The sequence below is a fragment of the Neltuma alba genome, unplaced genomic scaffold (assembly GCF_004799145.2).
Source record: "Neltuma alba isolate B1F8T4 unplaced genomic scaffold, ASM479914v2 tig00011249_pilon, whole genome shotgun sequence".
NCBI lineage: Eukaryota > Viridiplantae > Streptophyta > Magnoliopsida > Fabales > Fabaceae > Neltuma > Neltuma alba.
Genome location: NW_021635966.1, coordinates 162,440 through 178,806, shown reverse-complemented (window position 1 = coordinate 178,806; position 16,367 = coordinate 162,440). Strand labels below are relative to the sequence as shown.

The following is a 16,367-nucleotide window of genomic DNA, read 5'->3' as shown; positions in this document are numbered from 1 at the left end:
TTTATGTCTTTGATTATTTTATTAGTTGATGTTCCCCACATCTGGATGACTTCATCAAGCTTGGCAGCAGGCAAAAATATGTGAAGTATACCGATTCATCAATTACGGCGTCGATTATCTAATTTCAATGTTTCTACTTTCTACATTATACGCGTGTGGGTATATTTTTTAAATTCATAAATATTTATAAACTATATTTATTTTTATCGGGATCTTACAGACTAGTAAATTCTACATTTGTATGTTCAATATTTTTAATGAAAAAGATGATTAAATCATTAAATAAGCTTAAAATTAATCAATTTTCCTACCATGAAAATTAACCAAATTATTTCACAAGAAAAATATCATTATTTTCTCTAAATATAATTATGTAGATCTGTTCATATGATATAAAAAAAATGTTAAAAAACTTGTGCACTCAAACTGTATTATATTTTTTTCAATTAAGGGGCCAGACACTAATGTTGTGAGATTATAAATAAAATTGAACCTATGACCTCTAATGTACAGAAAGTTTTATAATACTATGAGGTCATTAGTTATTTTTAAATTTTAAATTAATTAACCACAAACTTTTCCACCCTTATGATCAACATAGAGGAGAGATTTTAATGGGGGGAGGGAAGATATAGATTATAGAGGGGAGGGGAAGAAAAGAAAAGTATTTTAATGATGCATTGTTTGGTATAGGAGGGAAAAGAAAGACAGCTATTTAAAAATCACCAATTTTACTCTTATAAAATTGTATACACATTTATAACAGTAAAATAATATACATCTGGATGAGGATTTTTTTGGGCCAAGCCAGATGAGGATTCAATACATTGTAAAGAATTTGAATAATGAGTCACACTATATTGTTCACCGTTCATACTTCATAAATTAGCGCCATTTCTCAAATTTTTATATTTTATATAATAATCATAATATAATATCAAAATTTTGCACGGCACGCGAGACGAAAAGTGAAGTATAAAAATAACAGCTTCACAAATACATCAGAGGTCCAAAGTTCTCTGCTTAAACCCCATTTATCGTGGCCTACTCAGCCAGTGAATTCAATGAGACCCATTCAAATACTTCTGTGAAAAATTAAGCAATTGAAGAAGTTCAGAGGATCTCCGCTGCTTTGGGAAACAATCATATCTAGACAATTCAAACAGATTTAATTTTTTTATTTTTATTTTGGTAAAATGATTATTTTAATGAACATAGAATGTAAAACAAAAATAATCTTTTTACTATCATTTTTCTATTTAAAAAAATTAAATCTAAATCATTCAAATTAGATCTGAATAATCTAGATATGATGAACTTGGAGTGCTTATTGCTCTTATGAGTACTAAAACTAATTCCCTCTGGCATGCCATATCATTTGTCTAATTGTCCATCATTAAATTAAATCTGTTCTCTAGTGGTTTAGCCAAATGATCAGTTTCATAGAGCTTAACATCTCATAATAAGAGAGAAGAGATCATCCCACGTCAGGATCTAATTATCATCATCATCATCATCAGAATGATTTTGATGATAATAACGTGCATTAAGCTGCATTGATTTTTTATTCATCAAATTGAGCACATGAACAAACTTTGTTCGCTCAACAACTTATTCATAAGATATAATACTGAGTGTCGCCACTTCGTCTACAAATTAAAGTATATGAAGATGCAGAAGTATCATTGCCAATCGAGGAAGCTCATCAATCCACGACTGACAACGAAAATAAGTTTTACTCTTTGAAGAATAAACATATCATAAAGAGGGATCGATCGGAATAGATTGTGTACGACAATAAGCAGCACATATATTAAGATACTTTTACATTTTATTCGTCGAATCAAACAAATGAATGATCTGTATTCAACCACATAAACAATAATGATAATGAATAATCGTGAATATCCACGAGACGCACGAAGTTCTGTACCCTATTCTTTGAAGAAAGGGTAAATCTCATATTGCACGTTGCAGCTTCCGCCTAAAACTCTGCCCCCTTGTTTCCCATTACAACAATTAGGAAGCTCACCGATCGAATCATATAGACACTTCTTGCAATCATCGCTAGAAAGGTCTCTGGTACACTGAGTCAACCCATACACTGTCATGTTCTTCCCTTCTTCAAGCTTTAACTCTCCTGCGGCATACATCTTAGGGTTCCCATGAGCTTCCTCAGCAAGACGGCTCAACAATTCCTTCGTCTTGTAGTTGAAAGCATCAGGATTAGTGACATTGTTCACGTTCAACATGTAGAACTTGTTCGCATGATCAATGCGGCCAAGGAAGTCTTTGTCTGAATACTTGAACAAACAGTTGTCGTACCAGATTATGGCACCTTTCTTGTAGGAGCAACGTTTGAGGAGTTCGGTGGTTGCTTCAGAGACACAAGTTTTGCAGTCCGAGGAAGAGACATCGCCACGGCAAAGAGAGAGGCCGTAGGCTTGTTGGTCATGGTATTGGCCAAAGGAGGCTTGACCGAAACCAGTAAGAGAGGTTTTGGAGGTAAGAACTGTGATGAGAGTTTTCAAGCTTGAATCGAAAGGTGTGTTGGAAGTGAAGTTTTGAGGGTTTGAACAGACACAGGAAAGAAAGTTATTGGCTCCAAATGATGTTTGGAGAAGGAGAGTCAAGGTTAGGAGGAGGACGGTGGTGGCTGTGAGCTTTGAAGAAGACATATTGAATGGAGGCGATAATGAGTTTGATGATTTTCGAGTGAGGGATGATAAATATGCTGATAAAGAGCTTATTTATAGAGAAAATCTCTAGTTTGTTTTTGAGGAAGACAATCATTAACTAAGCATGTTGACATATTCTATTGACCACGCTAAGTCTCGTATTGGCCAGTTTCAATGAGACAGTGTCAAAAGTAGGATCCTTGGGATTTTTAATTTCGTTGGCGTTCTCCGTACTTCTTCCCCAAAAAAAAAAAAATGACGAACTCGTTCGGATTTAATTTTCTCGGGTACGAATGCGTCGTTTCGTTTGCTCAAGGAAATTTCCATTTATTTGAATTTGTAAAGCTTTTTTTTTTTTCTCAGTTTGGGAAAAAAAATTCCATATTCAGTGCCAGAGAAAAATCCATTTCATCTTCTGAGTCCTAAAACAAATCTTCAGACTCTGTATATCATAAATTAACGCATTCAATCCTTGCATAACCTCGAGATCCTGGTTTCATTCTTGGGGATTGAACATTTGAGATATAAACGAATCCAACTCTTGCATTCATTAAAATAAACCCTGCACATAATACGCTAGGAGATTTTTTTTTTATTTAAATGATAGTTTAAAGATAAAATATAAGTCTCACCCACAATTTTTCAAATGATAGTTCACAGATTTTTTTTTTTAAATTTTGAACAACAGACCAAAGTAGAATTTGGGTATTATGATTGATTAAAGGGCAAAAGCCAAATTGAGAACACACCCGGGGTAGGTCGACGTTTTACAGATTCACAAACTAATGAAATAATTAACCAAAATAACCAACTAAATAAAAATGCCACTGGACACAGGGGGCACAACTTAGCTGCTTCCATGTGCCATGTAAGGTTGAAATGTCAGAATGGCATTACTTGTGCCCATGGTCTCTGTCTGGGCCTTCCTGGTGTTCTGTTTAAAGTCTCGTTTGATATGGCTCTTTTTAATGGAAAAGAAGTTAAATGAAATTAATTATGTTAGGTGTAATTTAAAATGGAATGGAAATACCCTTCTTTTAACATATGAAGAAATGGGCAACGCTTGAATAATATTGGCAATCTAACTCTAACCATCCTATTTCATCCATGGGCCCCACGACAAAAGAAGACATGTTTTTTGCCTAATCTTTTTAATTTGGAATTTGGGAAGGATTCAATGAAAGAAGCGCACCAAACAGGTTGCCTTATTTTCCGCTTCCACCGCGGTACCATATAAGGACTAATGTTTTGTGGGTTCTGGAACGTTGAGAGCAGACAGAAAATGAGCAATTTTTATTTTTTGCCAACGAAAATGAGCAAATTAGTAGTACCCGTCGTTTAATTCCAGCGATATATAACCTCATTTGGATTTGCTAACGCAAAGATAAATTTGGAACGTTTGAGACAATCAGAAGAAAAATCCAAGACACAACAAACTGGCGTATGTCAATGGCTCAATATGTTTTTCAGAATACGCCATCAAAGCCACATCCTAGTCCTCAAGCTCCCAGAACTGCAATCAACTAGCTACATGTCAATGAGCACTACGATGTCCCATCCAATTAGTTTAATATCACCTTTAATTCCCATTTAATTAGATTTCAAAAATAAGATCAAAATAAGAACTGCATCAAAATTGATTAGATACTTCTCACAGAGATGGTCACCAACGGCTCATCACTCATCCGTACCGTCCAGCATTGACAATCAGTGCTCAACAGTAAGAAGTGAGGATTAAATATGAAGCAAAGGGCTGAACGCCTGTTACGTCCTCAAGACTGCCGACACAAACTTAATAGGGACCCATTATTCAAACTGCCGACATTAGATTATGATTCTGCCCATGATTCAAACTGAGACATAGTATGATACATAATCTGGAATCTTATGAACTATGAGACGAGGTCTAAGGGTGCCTGTTGCTGCTGAGTTATTAAGTTCTTACATGCTTTTAGCTGAAGGAAGCAGACTAGAAATCCATTATTGAATTTATTAGTCAATAACTTGACCAAAAAGAATGTCAATTAACCTTCAAAATACAACTTTTCCCCTTGCGTTTCCATCCTAGCAGCCTCAGTATATTGCCTGGTGTGCTATTAGTTTATCTGAAGTCGACTAGGCTGGTAAATCTCTACAAGCATCTATGGGAATTCTGGACTAATGATGAGACTCTACAAGCATATGTGGGCATTCCCTTGTACATTTCCTTCAACTATTTCTTTTTTCTTGTTTGCCTCAACAACGCTTGATATTGTACTTCTATCGATGCATGTAAATCAATTCGTCCTCTTTGCATTCTCTAATTGCAATTTCCATGGAGTCACGAGCTGTAGAGGGCAACACATCACAGCACTGCCTTCTCGGAGCCTGCAACTGAACACAAAGAAACAGAACAAACCAGAGCTATTATCACCGGTTCAAGTAATGCTCCTAATAACCCCAGGGAGAACAAAATACTAAAGGAGACAACGAGATAGTATGTTTGCAGAAAAACTAGTGTATCATGCTATACCTGTTTTATGTTGAGGTCTAGCTTATTTGTAACCACTTTGATCGTTTTCATTTTCCTCGGCGAAGCAGAATCATATGAACAGTTTTGATAATGTCTAGTGTAATTACTTGTGATCACATCCTGGCCTGAAGACAAACTGTCCAGGTAAAAAATGGTGGGTCTTTTGCATGGGTCGGGGTGAGGGTCTTTTTTGTTAAAAGTGAATGCTCCTGCAAATGCACTTCCCTTCTTCCACTGCCTGAATGTTTGTTGCACGCTCAGAGCATCAGGCAAGAACATATGGTTTGGGAACACCTGAACAGCATAGCCCCATGACACCGAGATTGTCCATGAAAACCACCTGTCATAACAAACTGTTTGTTGCATGATCCTCTGAGAATCCACATTAGCAGCCTCAAATAAACGTCCTAAGGCTTGTGTTTTCGTCATGTTGGGAAAGACAGGATCTGTATAGTCCAGGTGATGGAGGGATAACAAGGGTGTCACAGGGTGTGCAGCCAATAGACCAAACATATTTCCGTGCATATCAACCTGTTTCAATCTCAATCACAAAACAGGGGAATCAGTAATCAGTAAGGACGATGAAGGAGGAAAAAGAAAGGAAGCAAATTTCTCATAATTTGTGAAAACAACGTATACAATCTTAAATGTTACCTGGTGAAAACCGGGTTCGTGGGTTAATCCAACGCCGAGTTCTGTCAAGCAAGAGTACACCCTGCCATCACTTCCATATAGATGAGGATACCTTTCTATGCATGAATCAAAAACTTTAGCTAAAACCTTTGCTAGGGAGGAACTTATGGCGAAACCTGCTCCACCAAAAGCCATTCCAAAGCCAAAGAATCGGTTTTGCTCGTAGCTCTCTGAGTGCGCGCCGATATAGTACCAAAGTTCGTGATCATATTTGGAGAGGATCTTCAACAAATTCTCTGGAAAGAAAACTGTGTCATCATCTCCAAAGACATACCATCTTACATCAGAATGATTCAGAGCAACAGTCTCCGCCACAACACGTGCCACACGGATTGCTGACCGGGATCCACCTCGGTAGGTGTAACGAAATCTTGAAGTATCCTCAGAAACGCAGAGAGGAGGAAGAGAAGAACTGGCATTGTTGGCCTGTTCTTCGGCTGAAAGGCTTTCGACAAACACACATCCCCTCATCTGATTGGGTTTCCACCAGAGTTTCACATACTCCTTTCGCTTAGGCCATGATTTCATGCTTGAAGCAATTCCAAACACAATATGATCAAGTGACGTCTGCGCAGCCACATCTTGTGAAGAAGAATGCACATGTACGACCCTAGAAGTACGAACAGCTAGCAATGATACGAGAAGATAAACGACCCCAAATGAAGAGCAGACCAAGATGAAGCTAATCAAAGACTGGGTTTTGGTGGGGTTTTTCAGATGCTGCATATTCACAAGGAAATTTGATGTAATTCTGCAGAGCGCAATCGGTTTTGCTGTGTGAGAAAGAGTTCAGACGGTTTGAGCTTTATAATTATAGAAAGCGCCACCGTGATCCGCGGCGCAAGAGAGCAGTTAACTTTGACGTTCCAAGTCAGTTACTTCTCCATGTGTACACAGAGGTTAGGTCACTTCCCACACCCTCACGAATCAGAATCGAACGGTTGGTGAGGTTCATTAGTTCATTACGGTCTATCGACCGGAACGAAAATGGGTAGGGGTGAGGAGAAAACAGAAGAGGACGGCCACCTGTCAACCAAAGGTCAATGTTTTTGACAATGACAAAAAAATAGAAATATACAAATATTATTTGATTCGGCTGCTCTGTTGAAAGTTGAAACTTCAAAGTTTCCCATTTGAAAAATAAATATCGTGACAGCCACCACCAAATTCAGAAAGGCTACTTCAATTATCTGCGCGCAAGTGTCTCATCAGATCTTTCGCCCGTCGATGCCGCGCTTGACGAAGGAGGAGGAGAAAAATCTGATCTTTTTAAAGTAATTTCAACTACAGTTTAGAAGAGAGAAAAGGTTGAGATGGGACCCACCTTTTCTTGAGTTAATTGCGAGGACACGCTTTTGCACTAATTCGGGAATGAAAGAAGCAAGGCGCATGTGAAGCTGTGGATGAATTTTGGGAATAGGAGATAGTAAGGCACTGCTTAATCCCGGGCGAGAATGAGTCTCGTGCAAATAACTCGTCAAGAACTTACTTTTTGGTTATGTCCGGCGTCACACGCAAAGTGAAAGAGCTTCCCCTGCTACGGATTTGATCTCCAACAAAGTGCCAGGAGATGCTTCATAGTAAGTCCGAGATATCGTGACACATGAAGATGAGTCAAAATAAACGTGTCATACCAAATAGCGCTAACTTCTATTTAGCTTGAGAGTAACGTAATCTAACTTAATAACTATCAAGATCCACAGATCAAATTGAGTGATCCAACAATCCATCTTTATAAAACAAGTAAACGGCATTTTCACGCCACCGACTGATATATTTCTTTAACGGCTGTCATAATTGAAGGTGTGGAGAAACCATTTCTCGAGTGCCCACGGTGGACAAAAAGCTAACTGCTGAACTGAATAAATGCGTTAAACTGATTCTTTGCTTAATACAAGGTCATGCGTGATGCACCTTCTTTACAGTGTGCATGCTGCCGTTTACAGCCAACTTTCGTACATGATCCTCAATAAGATCAAATTCCCGTTATTAAAAAAAAAAAAAAAAAAAGGGTCCTAAGTTGAGTGGCTTGGCACGTAAAACTCAAAACTACGTGTAGCTTCTTCGCCAGCATCAAAAGAGGAAAGAAAAGTATGCTATAAAGTAAAGAATTGCAGCGGGATAAAGCATTTGGAAAGCATATAGCAATGGGCCAAGCAGCAAAAGGGCCACGTAACTGTGGAGAGTTGAGAGGGTTAGTACTTTTTGGGCAGGAGCACCTCACCATAATCTGTCGCCTTAACTATAATCCGATCTTCGTCTTCAAGTAAATGGTCGTCTTCCACAACCAGCACAAGGAAAATGGACATCAGAAAATATAAGCCTCATAATAACGTTTCGCTTCAAGCAAATTAGAGTTGGATTAGGGCTGAAAAGAGAAAAGGAAAACGAGATAAAAATTGAGTGATTGAACAAATCTGCAGATCTCTTACCCCACAAAATGGTATTTCATGCATGGAAATAGATCGTTAAAATATGTGATTGTAATTGTTTAGGAATACTTGAAAAATGATAGAATAAATTTACTAAGTTCTCCTGAAATTTTACAGAATTACTTGCAACACCTCTATAAACAGCACTAACCCCCCCCCAAAAAAAAGCCGGGCTGGGGGGACAAAAAAGGTAAACTGCCTCGTCTTAGGTTGTAAACTGACTAACCTACCTTACCGGTAACATATTGTCAAAAGGAAAAACAAACTTACAAAAAAAAAAGAAGAAGAAGAGTAAATTGCAGGGTAAGATTCTGTAGGTAATTATGCAATTTCCACAAGCAACAACTCTTTTAAATTTCCAAGGTAACCCTATGAACAAGCATCAACCTGGTACCCGTTTAACTTCGAGATGGTCAGATGCCTCCAGACTCACAGGTCACAAAATATCTGGAGCCTAAGCATAGCAACTCCCAAAAAGAATGCTAGTATTTCATGGAGATCAGTTCCTTAGTTCCACAATGTCCAATATGAATGATCATTGATTCCCCAGAATTTGGCAAGACATTACAGCACTGTCGACGAGGGGCCTTCATCTGTAACAAAACACAATATGGCAAGTAAAAACAGCAACCCAAATAACCAGAATTAGAATGTAGACAAGCAAATAATGTTGTGAATCTCACAGGTACCTTCGAGAATTACGTTAGCATTACCTGCTCAATATCAAGCTCTAACTTCCTTGCAAAAACCTTGATCTGTTTCAGCTGCTTCAAAGGGTTTGATTCAAAACAGTGGCCAACAACATGCCTGGTGTAGTTGGTCCAAATGCCCTTTCTAGTAGTTGTAACACTTCTCAGGAAAAATATAGAAGGTCTCCTGCAGGGATCTTTTGGATAGTCTCTCAGGTTAAACATAAAATGAGCATCAGCAATTCTGCCCCTATTCCATGGTGTAAACGTTCTCTGCACTGAAAGAACATCTGGGAGAAATTCGTTGCCTTGAAAAACCTGGATTGCAAATCCCCATGAAACTGAGAAAGTCAATGAATTTGATCGGTCATAGCAGACAGCTTGTTGCAAGATCCTGTGAGGATCAGCATTAGCAGCTGTAAAAAGGTGCTCCAAAGCTTGTGTGTTGTTCATACTAGGAAAGAGCGGCTCCACCACATCCAAGTGATGAAGTGACAATATAGGAGATAATGGATGTGCTGCCAACAGCCCTAATAAAGTCCCCCTCAAGTCTACCTGGTGTACAAGTGAATGTTTAGATAGTCATTGCCATAAAGTTCATCAGTTAATTAGCATTACTTGTAGTGAATTTAGTGAAGTTAAGCAAAGTAGGCTGGATGACATGTAGAAAAAAGAAGTTAGATCCCAACAGCCACCTCTAGCACATGCTGAAAAAATTTGTCATGGGTGCTAGAGAAGCAAACAGAAAAAACCTTTAAACCAACAAAAATCACTTGCAGACCACAAATATGCTCAAGAGATAACAAGTCTGCGTGTGCATCCCATAGGTAAATGTAAATACTAAAAAACAACGGAGGAATAAGAGGTAGGGTAGATATGCAGAGACTTCAATAAAAATAACAAATAATAATTGAATGGAATCTCATAGTTAACCAAAGAACAACTCTAAGGGAGAGGGAAACAACCCATGTCAATTAGTAGCGGGCCAAAGCCTGATTACTTTCGTTATGTTTTGGTCCTCCAGAGGCAATCCATCAGAAATAGGATCCATCAAATACATTTTATATTGTGTTCCAATTTCATCCCTTCAACAGTAGGAAAAATGGTACTGAACAATCATCTAATCTAAGGAATAAATATTCCATCGACTTTGAAGTAACCGAGTGATTTTTAACAGAGGATAAAATAGAGGCTAGAAATACATTTCTAAGCTTTCTTGTAGAGTTAGACTCTAGATTTATAGTCACTAGCCGGCAGTTCCAGTTTAGCTTAGATGGTTACTTTAGTTAAGATATCTCAACTTGTATATATTGTACTCACACTGGGCAATATGCAAGTTTTGGCATTTTCCCAATGTGATTATTTTAGAGTCATCAGTGGAGTCCCAGCGTGGGCTGTGACGTGGGAAGAAGAGCAGTATCACACAAATAATAGCGAAAGAAAGAAAGCAATCAATTTACACCTGATGGAACCCAGGTTCGTGAGTCAACCCAATGCCAAGCTCTGCTACACATGAATAAATCCTCGCATCGCTTCCGTATAAATGGGCATACCTCCTCAAACACGAGTCCAAAACCCCAGCTAAGACCTTGGCAAGAGAATGGCTAATGGCGAAACCTCCCCCACCAAATGCCATCTCGAAAGAGTTCTTTACATTCTGCTCATAGCTCTCTGAATTGCTCCCTATATAGAACCACCTATCATGATCGTATTTCGACAGAGTTTTCACCAAATTGTCCACGAAAAACACTGTATCGTCATCACCAAAAACATACCACCTCACATCCGGTTCATTCCGATCAACCACCTCCTTAGCCACGCGCGCAACCCGAATCGCCGATCGAAGCCCTCTTTTGAAAGTATACGGGAACTTCGAGGTATCGGCGGAAACCACCACCGGCGGCATATCTGGCAACAAAGAAGACTCATTCGCGACGGGAGCGTCCAGGAAGGCAAATGCTCGAGTGGAATTGGGGGAAAACCAGAGGCGAACATAGGATCTCCTTTTGGGCCAAGACACAGACGACGAAGCAACAGCGAAGACGAGGTGGTGGCGAGTGGTCGGAGAGGCAGTGTCTCGCGAGATTACCAATGGGGTAGGGGCAAATGAGTGCCGGCGGTAGAGGAGGAGGTAGAGGTTGAGAAGGAGGGAGAGGATCAAGAGGAAGGATTTAAAGTTGAGAGGGAGTAGGTTTGAGGTTCTGAAGAAGTTGGAGGACATCGTGGCTAACGGAATCCTCCTCGCAAGGTTGGGGATGGTGCTGGAGAGTGGCGAGGTGGCTTCCTTTTTCTTCCGGTGGAACATCAACTAAGAGACTACGCCAAAATCTGTGTTTTTGTTCTAGTCGACTTACCGATGGAACATCCTCGTACTCGGCGAAGAAGACCCAAGCGGTCGGCTTAACTAACATTTTTGCTTTCGGGTCATGCCGGAATACTGTCCGAGTAAAAATTACTACAAAAGGGTGCGATTGATCTCAAGGATCTATGACTAGGATTTCTTCTTGTTAGTTGTTTTATTTTTTTGTCATATTTGACACCAGAAAATCGTCTTAATTTGTTTCAATAATTGATGCCACATTGGATTTCTAAAATTAATGAAGAAGACAGTATGATTGGAAAACTATCTGGTATTGTGTTGCGGTTTTAAAACAACGAATAAAGGAACACGAAATTTTCTTTTGTTTTTTTTTTTGACCGAAGAACACGAAATTTTCTTGTAGTTTAGTAGTTAACAAGAAAATGAGAGCATAATTACGTAAGTTATCAAAGAGTTTTATATACAACGCGCAATACTCGTCAACTATACATAATGTGATTTAGTTTTAAAGCTTTGTACAGCACAAGGAATACACAATGATGTGAAATACTATCTCGGGTCCTAATTCTTATAATTAGGACCGGAGGTGGTAGTTATGTAATTAAATACCGTGGTTGTCAATTTGAAATAATTTGTATTATTAAGGATACAAAAGTGTCATCTGTTGCTTAAATCACAACAACAATTCTCGAGTGACCAAAACAACGCCCAATAACGAGTTGTGCAACAAATATTATTTGTCAATAATTTTATATTAAATTTTTTTTTTTGATATAGCTAGGAATCCTCATAACAAAGTGCCTTGATTATAAATCATGTGAAATGCAATTATTTTTTAATCATATGCAACATATAAGATTTATCTGAATTAGTACATTTAGAAATTCAAAATAAATCGCATTGTTTTATTAACTGCATTGAGCCACCACTAAGCCCAACGACAAATCGGGCCTGTTTTCCTTCATTTACTCTGTCTTCGTGCCACCTGCGCTGAGAGGCTAAGCAGTAAGCCTGCTAGAGGCGGTGCGGATACAGCCTGTCGTAGTGTGGGCTTAAAATGGTGCGGACTGAAGTAGCCGACACCAGCCTGCCAGCCTTAATTTGTATAAGTTGAACTTAGTTTGAAATGTTAAAATTGGGCTTGTAATTTTGAATTTGAGTAGTGTGTTATAATAAAATAATATGAAGATTAATTTATATTTAAAAAAATATTTTAAAAAAAATAACATATTTTTTTATAAATAATTAATTTAACTAGTTTTTTTATCCAAACTAATTAAGTAGATATTTTATGTGTCTATATATATATATATATATATATATAAGTATCACATGTTTATTTAATCTTATAAAGGTTGTATAGTAACGCAACAAATAAATGAAAAATAAAAGATGGACGATATTCTTTATATAACTACATACACAATCACAAATATATAAAATGTTTAATTACATATGCAATAATATGAATAAGACAATATTCAATTGTTTATGTAGAATTTGAGGGTCAAAATATTTTAATTATGTTGTATAATATATTTGAAATTATATGAAAAATTTAATATAAAAAAAAAGTGGGCCAACCCGCATGATGCGGGTTCAAGACAATACGGACTGAAGTAACCCGTACTTTGACAGGTCGGCAAAAAGCTCGTCTTTATTGACGGGACAACTCCAGTCCTTGACAAATCTACACCCACTTATCCAGTTTGTTAATAGAGAAAGAGGGGTGTTTGGATGCCCTTAAAATCACTTTTCAGAAGCACTTTTCTCCAAATCAAGGCAATCTCCTCCACATATTTGTTTCGTATACCGTAAAAACACTTCTGAAACCATGGTTTTGATCTTATCCAAACACCCCCTTAGTCTCTCAAGTAAACTAAGATCAAAGTTTTTATTAAAAAAATGTTTGATAATATTTCAAACATGATTACTTTTACGCTGTTACTAGCAAAACTAACTCTATATCCAGTTGTCCATTATAAAATTATCAGAATATGAATTTTAAGAATAGTGTCCCTTTCAGGTCGAGACCTAAATCTAATAGATAGAGGTACGTTCTCACTTTTAACACTTCTAATGCTAATACAAGTCACGTCATGATAAACAACTTGCGGAATAATAGAATTTAAAAATTACTTCGCTCATTTCAGTTTTATAAATTATTAGTCAAATCGGTTGGCTAAAAATTAAATCACAGATATCACAATTTTACTACTCGGCATAAATTATACAAAAAAGTCTTTTCATTAAAATATCAATGGATCAAGTGGACCCATCATTACCAATTTTTTTCATATATGTCATCTGGTTGCATCAAGGATTAAGATTTTGATTTTTTTTTTCATTCAATTATTATTATTATTTTAAAGTTGATGACGGAGAGTTTTTTTATCCAGTATTTACTTTTCAAAAATGAAAAATTGAAATTCCCAAAGGATTAAAAATAGAAAAAAATCCCGCTCATTTGTTTTCCCCATAATAAATGAACATTGAATTCTCACATTTTCTTGGCACAATAGTTGCGCACGCTTTCCATTTTTTACGAAAGAAAGCAAAATCCACAAGGAATGGAGTTCGTTTTTCTCTGGTTTATTTTTATTTCGGGCAGGGGCTGTCGCAATAATAATTGAATTTCATCTGATCTCCCCAACGGAAAATTCCCATCTCTCCCAACAAATACCAAATGTAAAGCGCAGATCCAAACATCGCTTTCCCCCTACAGAATCAATCTGATTACTTAATACCCACTCTGATTGGCTCATTAGTGGTTGTGCCGCGGTGTCAAATTTGAACGGTTATAATTTCACAGACACACCCTTGTTCCAGAATCACCAAAAGCACCAAACCCTCCCATAATCTCTGGATTCACCAAACACTCAATTTTCGTGGCAATTCACAGGCTCATCTCAAACCTCCCCATTTGTCTCAAGTCACAACCATACACGTGGACACTCACCGTTCAACCTCAAAGAACAATTTGTGGACAAGGACATCTTCTTCTTCGCTTGCTTTGCAAAGGTACGCTTCATGTGGCCTTTTTTGGGTCCAGCCTTGCAGCACAAGACTGGTCCCAAAAAGCCTCCTAAATTTTTCCACCACTCCCATATTTACCATTTAAACTTTAAAGTCAATTCGATTCCCCCCACATTTCAAGAAAATATATATGGCGTTACGTGCAACAACGAACCATATGGACTTTGGTGGGTCACTAGTTTAAAGCTGATTATTCTGGACCATACATTTACCCTTTCTTCTTTGGCAATCCCGATTGGCTTGCTAGCCGCTCAACATTATCATAAATTATAGCTTCTTCTTCTTCTTCTTTTTAAATAAATTGCAAAGCTTTTCTTGTTTTACTCTCTCATCTACATTCTACAAGTTGTTTTGTTTCCCTTTCTTGGTTTATTTACCAGAATGGCCCTCTTCGATTGATTGGAAAAGGACAAAGGGGCTGAGATAAAACACTCACTGCTTTCGTGACGTAGTGGCATTCACGTCCTTGTCTTTATGCATATGTCCACCGAACCACCGCGATGATTCAATGTTCATCTTCCTGACGATTTCCTATATAAAGACTCTATACAGCTACCCTTTTCTGTTCAAGAAATTACTGTAAGCTTATAAGGACGTCGTCGTCGTCTTCTTCTTCGTCTTCCTCTCCTTCTCCTCCTCCTGAAAATGTGCAAGGGTGCAGAAGAGGAAAAGCACGTTGGTTTCTGCCACCTTCTGCCTCCTGAAGACGCCGCCGCGTCACATGGCGAAACCAGAGATTCAATACCATGTGAGCTGTGTGGGTTGAGGGCTTCGCTGTATTGCCTAGCTGATAAGGCGTATCTATGTAGAAAATGTGACAAATGGGTTCATAAAGCAAATTTCCTGGCCTTTAGACACGTAAGGTGCTTTCTCTGCAACACGTGCCGGAAACTTTCACGACGATATCTTATTGGAGCCTCCCTCGAAGTTACTGTTCCAACCGATATCGCAAGTTTGAAGGGCAACGACAGAAAGTGTTCTAGCTGACAAAACCAGTGTTTCATTTTCGTCTCACACGATCTCGTTCCTTTCTGGTGGCTTTTTAATTTGTTGATACAGTCAAGGACTGATGATTTTCTCAATATCGAGGTTCAAAGAAAGAATTTTTTTTTTTTTAAAGTCCCAACTAGGTTCCGCGGCAAGAAAGAATTTCTTCGTCTTCTACCAATCTTCTTCCATGCAATCAATTAAAATTTAATGTCTGCATTCTGTTTATTTTGCTTCGACGTTTAAACTAATGACAAAACGGAGACGCAATTCTCAGTTAGTTTGTCTTTTCTTCATTTTCTTTTCTTTTCTTTTTACTTTTTTGTCGAATATAGGAGAAAATTCAGAAATAAAGTTGAGAAATTGAAATTCTTATATTTCATTTGTGAAAATTAAAAATTATAAAATACTCTCGAAACGGGAGTTGTCCGCTTTGCATCTCTGTCTCTCGCTCGTGTATGTTCATGGAACACACACATGAAGAACGGCACATTGTAATCACACAAGTACAATACCACTAAGGTCTTGTACGGACGAAAGGGAAAACACGAGTACGGGGAAATGAATGATCCTCTGCTGCTTTTCAATCAATTAGCATATGGACCGTTTGCAGAAGATATGAATTAGCAGATTTTATCTTTATCCTCACTCTTATTTCAATGACGAGTTTCATTGGAAAAAAAGAAGAAGTGAAGTTGCATCTAATATTTTAAAATATTTTTTTTAACTGTATTCAGCATCCTAAAGTATTTTATGGTACGTCTAATATTTTTTAAATGCATCTAGTATTGTTAAGTATATTTTGGTGTATTAGTGCATCAAAATATTTTTTTCAGATACGTCTAACACCTCAAAATATTGGCGCATCCAACACCAAAACAAAGGAATATTTTAGAATACTGAACGTACTTGAAAAAACATTTAAAAGTATTGGATGCACAACAAAATATTTTGAAATGTTGGATATGTTTCAGAAAATATTTCAAAATGTTGAATACACGTTAACTTTAAAAAAAAACA

General features: G+C 37.6%; 3 protein-coding genes and 1 long non-coding RNA gene across 7 annotated transcripts; 1 reads left to right on the top strand and 3 right to left on the bottom strand.

Annotated features, from left to right (window-relative positions):
- Window positions 1–1,934: 1,934 nt before the first annotated feature.
- On the bottom strand, window positions 1,935–2,678 carry LOC114762956 (cysteine-rich repeat secretory protein 38-like). Its single transcript, XM_028952552.1, has one exon. It carries the CDS (start codon window positions 2,676–2,678, stop codon window positions 1,935–1,937), a length of 744 nt encoding a protein of 247 aa, XP_028808385.1.
- A 1,949-nt stretch (window positions 2,679–4,627) lies between these two features.
- On the bottom strand, window positions 4,628–7,147 carry LOC114762959 (uncharacterized). The gene is made up of 3 exons (XM_028952554.1): window positions 5,845–7,147; window positions 5,191–5,721; window positions 4,628–5,051 (listed from the first exon to the last, which is right to left on the bottom strand). The coding sequence occupies exons 1-3, from the start codon at window positions 6,607–6,609 to the stop codon at window positions 4,938–4,940; spliced, it is 1,410 nt and encodes a 469-aa protein (XP_028808387.1). The 5' UTR covers window positions 6,610–7,147; the 3' UTR covers window positions 4,628–4,937.
- A 590-nt stretch (window positions 7,148–7,737) lies between these two features.
- LOC114762946 (uncharacterized) lies at window positions 7,738–11,375 on the bottom strand. Of its 4 annotated transcripts, none has more exons than XR_003742293.1 (4): window positions 10,467–11,375; window positions 9,029–9,559; window positions 8,703–8,908; window positions 7,738–8,161 (listed from the first exon to the last, which is right to left on the bottom strand). XR_003742293.1 is itself a non-coding variant. In XM_028952543.1 (3 exons), exons 1-3 carry the CDS (start codon window positions 11,307–11,309, stop codon window positions 8,798–8,800), a joined length of 1,485 nt encoding a protein of 494 aa, XP_028808376.1. In that variant the 5' UTR covers window positions 11,310–11,375; the 3' UTR covers window positions 8,458–8,797. The 4 variants fall into 4 exon arrangements, 2 of the variants coding, with proteins under 2 accessions (XP_028808376.1, XP_028808377.1); XR_003742295.1 differs by lacking the exon at window positions 7,738–8,161 and adding an exon at window positions 8,198–8,251; XM_028952543.1 differs by lacking the exon at window positions 7,738–8,161 and having other exon boundaries at window positions 8,458–8,908.
- On the top strand, window positions 8,594–15,145 carry LOC114762947 (uncharacterized). Its single transcript, XR_003742296.1, has 3 exons — window positions 8,594–8,606; window positions 11,397–11,398; window positions 15,067–15,145. It is a non-coding gene; the product is annotated as an uncharacterized LOC114762947 (long non-coding RNA).
- The last annotated feature ends 1,222 nt before the right edge of the window (window positions 15,146–16,367 follow it).

What these genes read in the sequence shown, in the direction of transcription:
- LOC114762959 (XM_028952554.1), bottom strand. Translation starts at nt 6,609, where the DNA reads ATGCAGCATCTGAAAAACCCCACCAAAACCCAGTCTTTGATTAGCTTC. An exon ending in ACGAACCCGGTTTTCACCAG is followed by an intron (nt 5,722 to 5,844) that starts GTAACATTTAAG and finishes AGATTGAAACAG; the next exon opens with GTTGATATGCACGGAAATAT. An exon ending in TAGACCTCAACATAAAACAG is followed by an intron (nt 5,052 to 5,190) that starts GTATAGCATGAT and finishes CTTTGTGTTCAG; the next exon opens with TTGCAGGCTCCGAGAAGGCA.
- LOC114762946 (XM_028952543.1), bottom strand. Translation starts at nt 11,309, where the DNA reads ATGTTCCACCGGAAGAAAAAGGAAGCCACCTCGCCACTCTCCAGCACC. An exon ending in ACGAACCTGGGTTCCATCAG is followed by an intron (nt 9,560 to 10,466) that starts GTGTAAATTGAT and finishes CTTGTACACCAG; the next exon opens with GTAGACTTGAGGGGGACTTT. An exon ending in TAGAGCTTGATATTGAGCAG is followed by an intron (nt 8,909 to 9,028) that starts GTAATGCTAACG and finishes GTTTTGTTACAG; the next exon opens with ATGAAGGCCCCTCGTCGACA.
- LOC114762956 (XM_028952552.1), bottom strand. Translation starts at nt 2,678, where the DNA reads ATGTCTTCTTCAAAGCTCACAGCCACCACCGTCCTCCTCCTAACCTTG.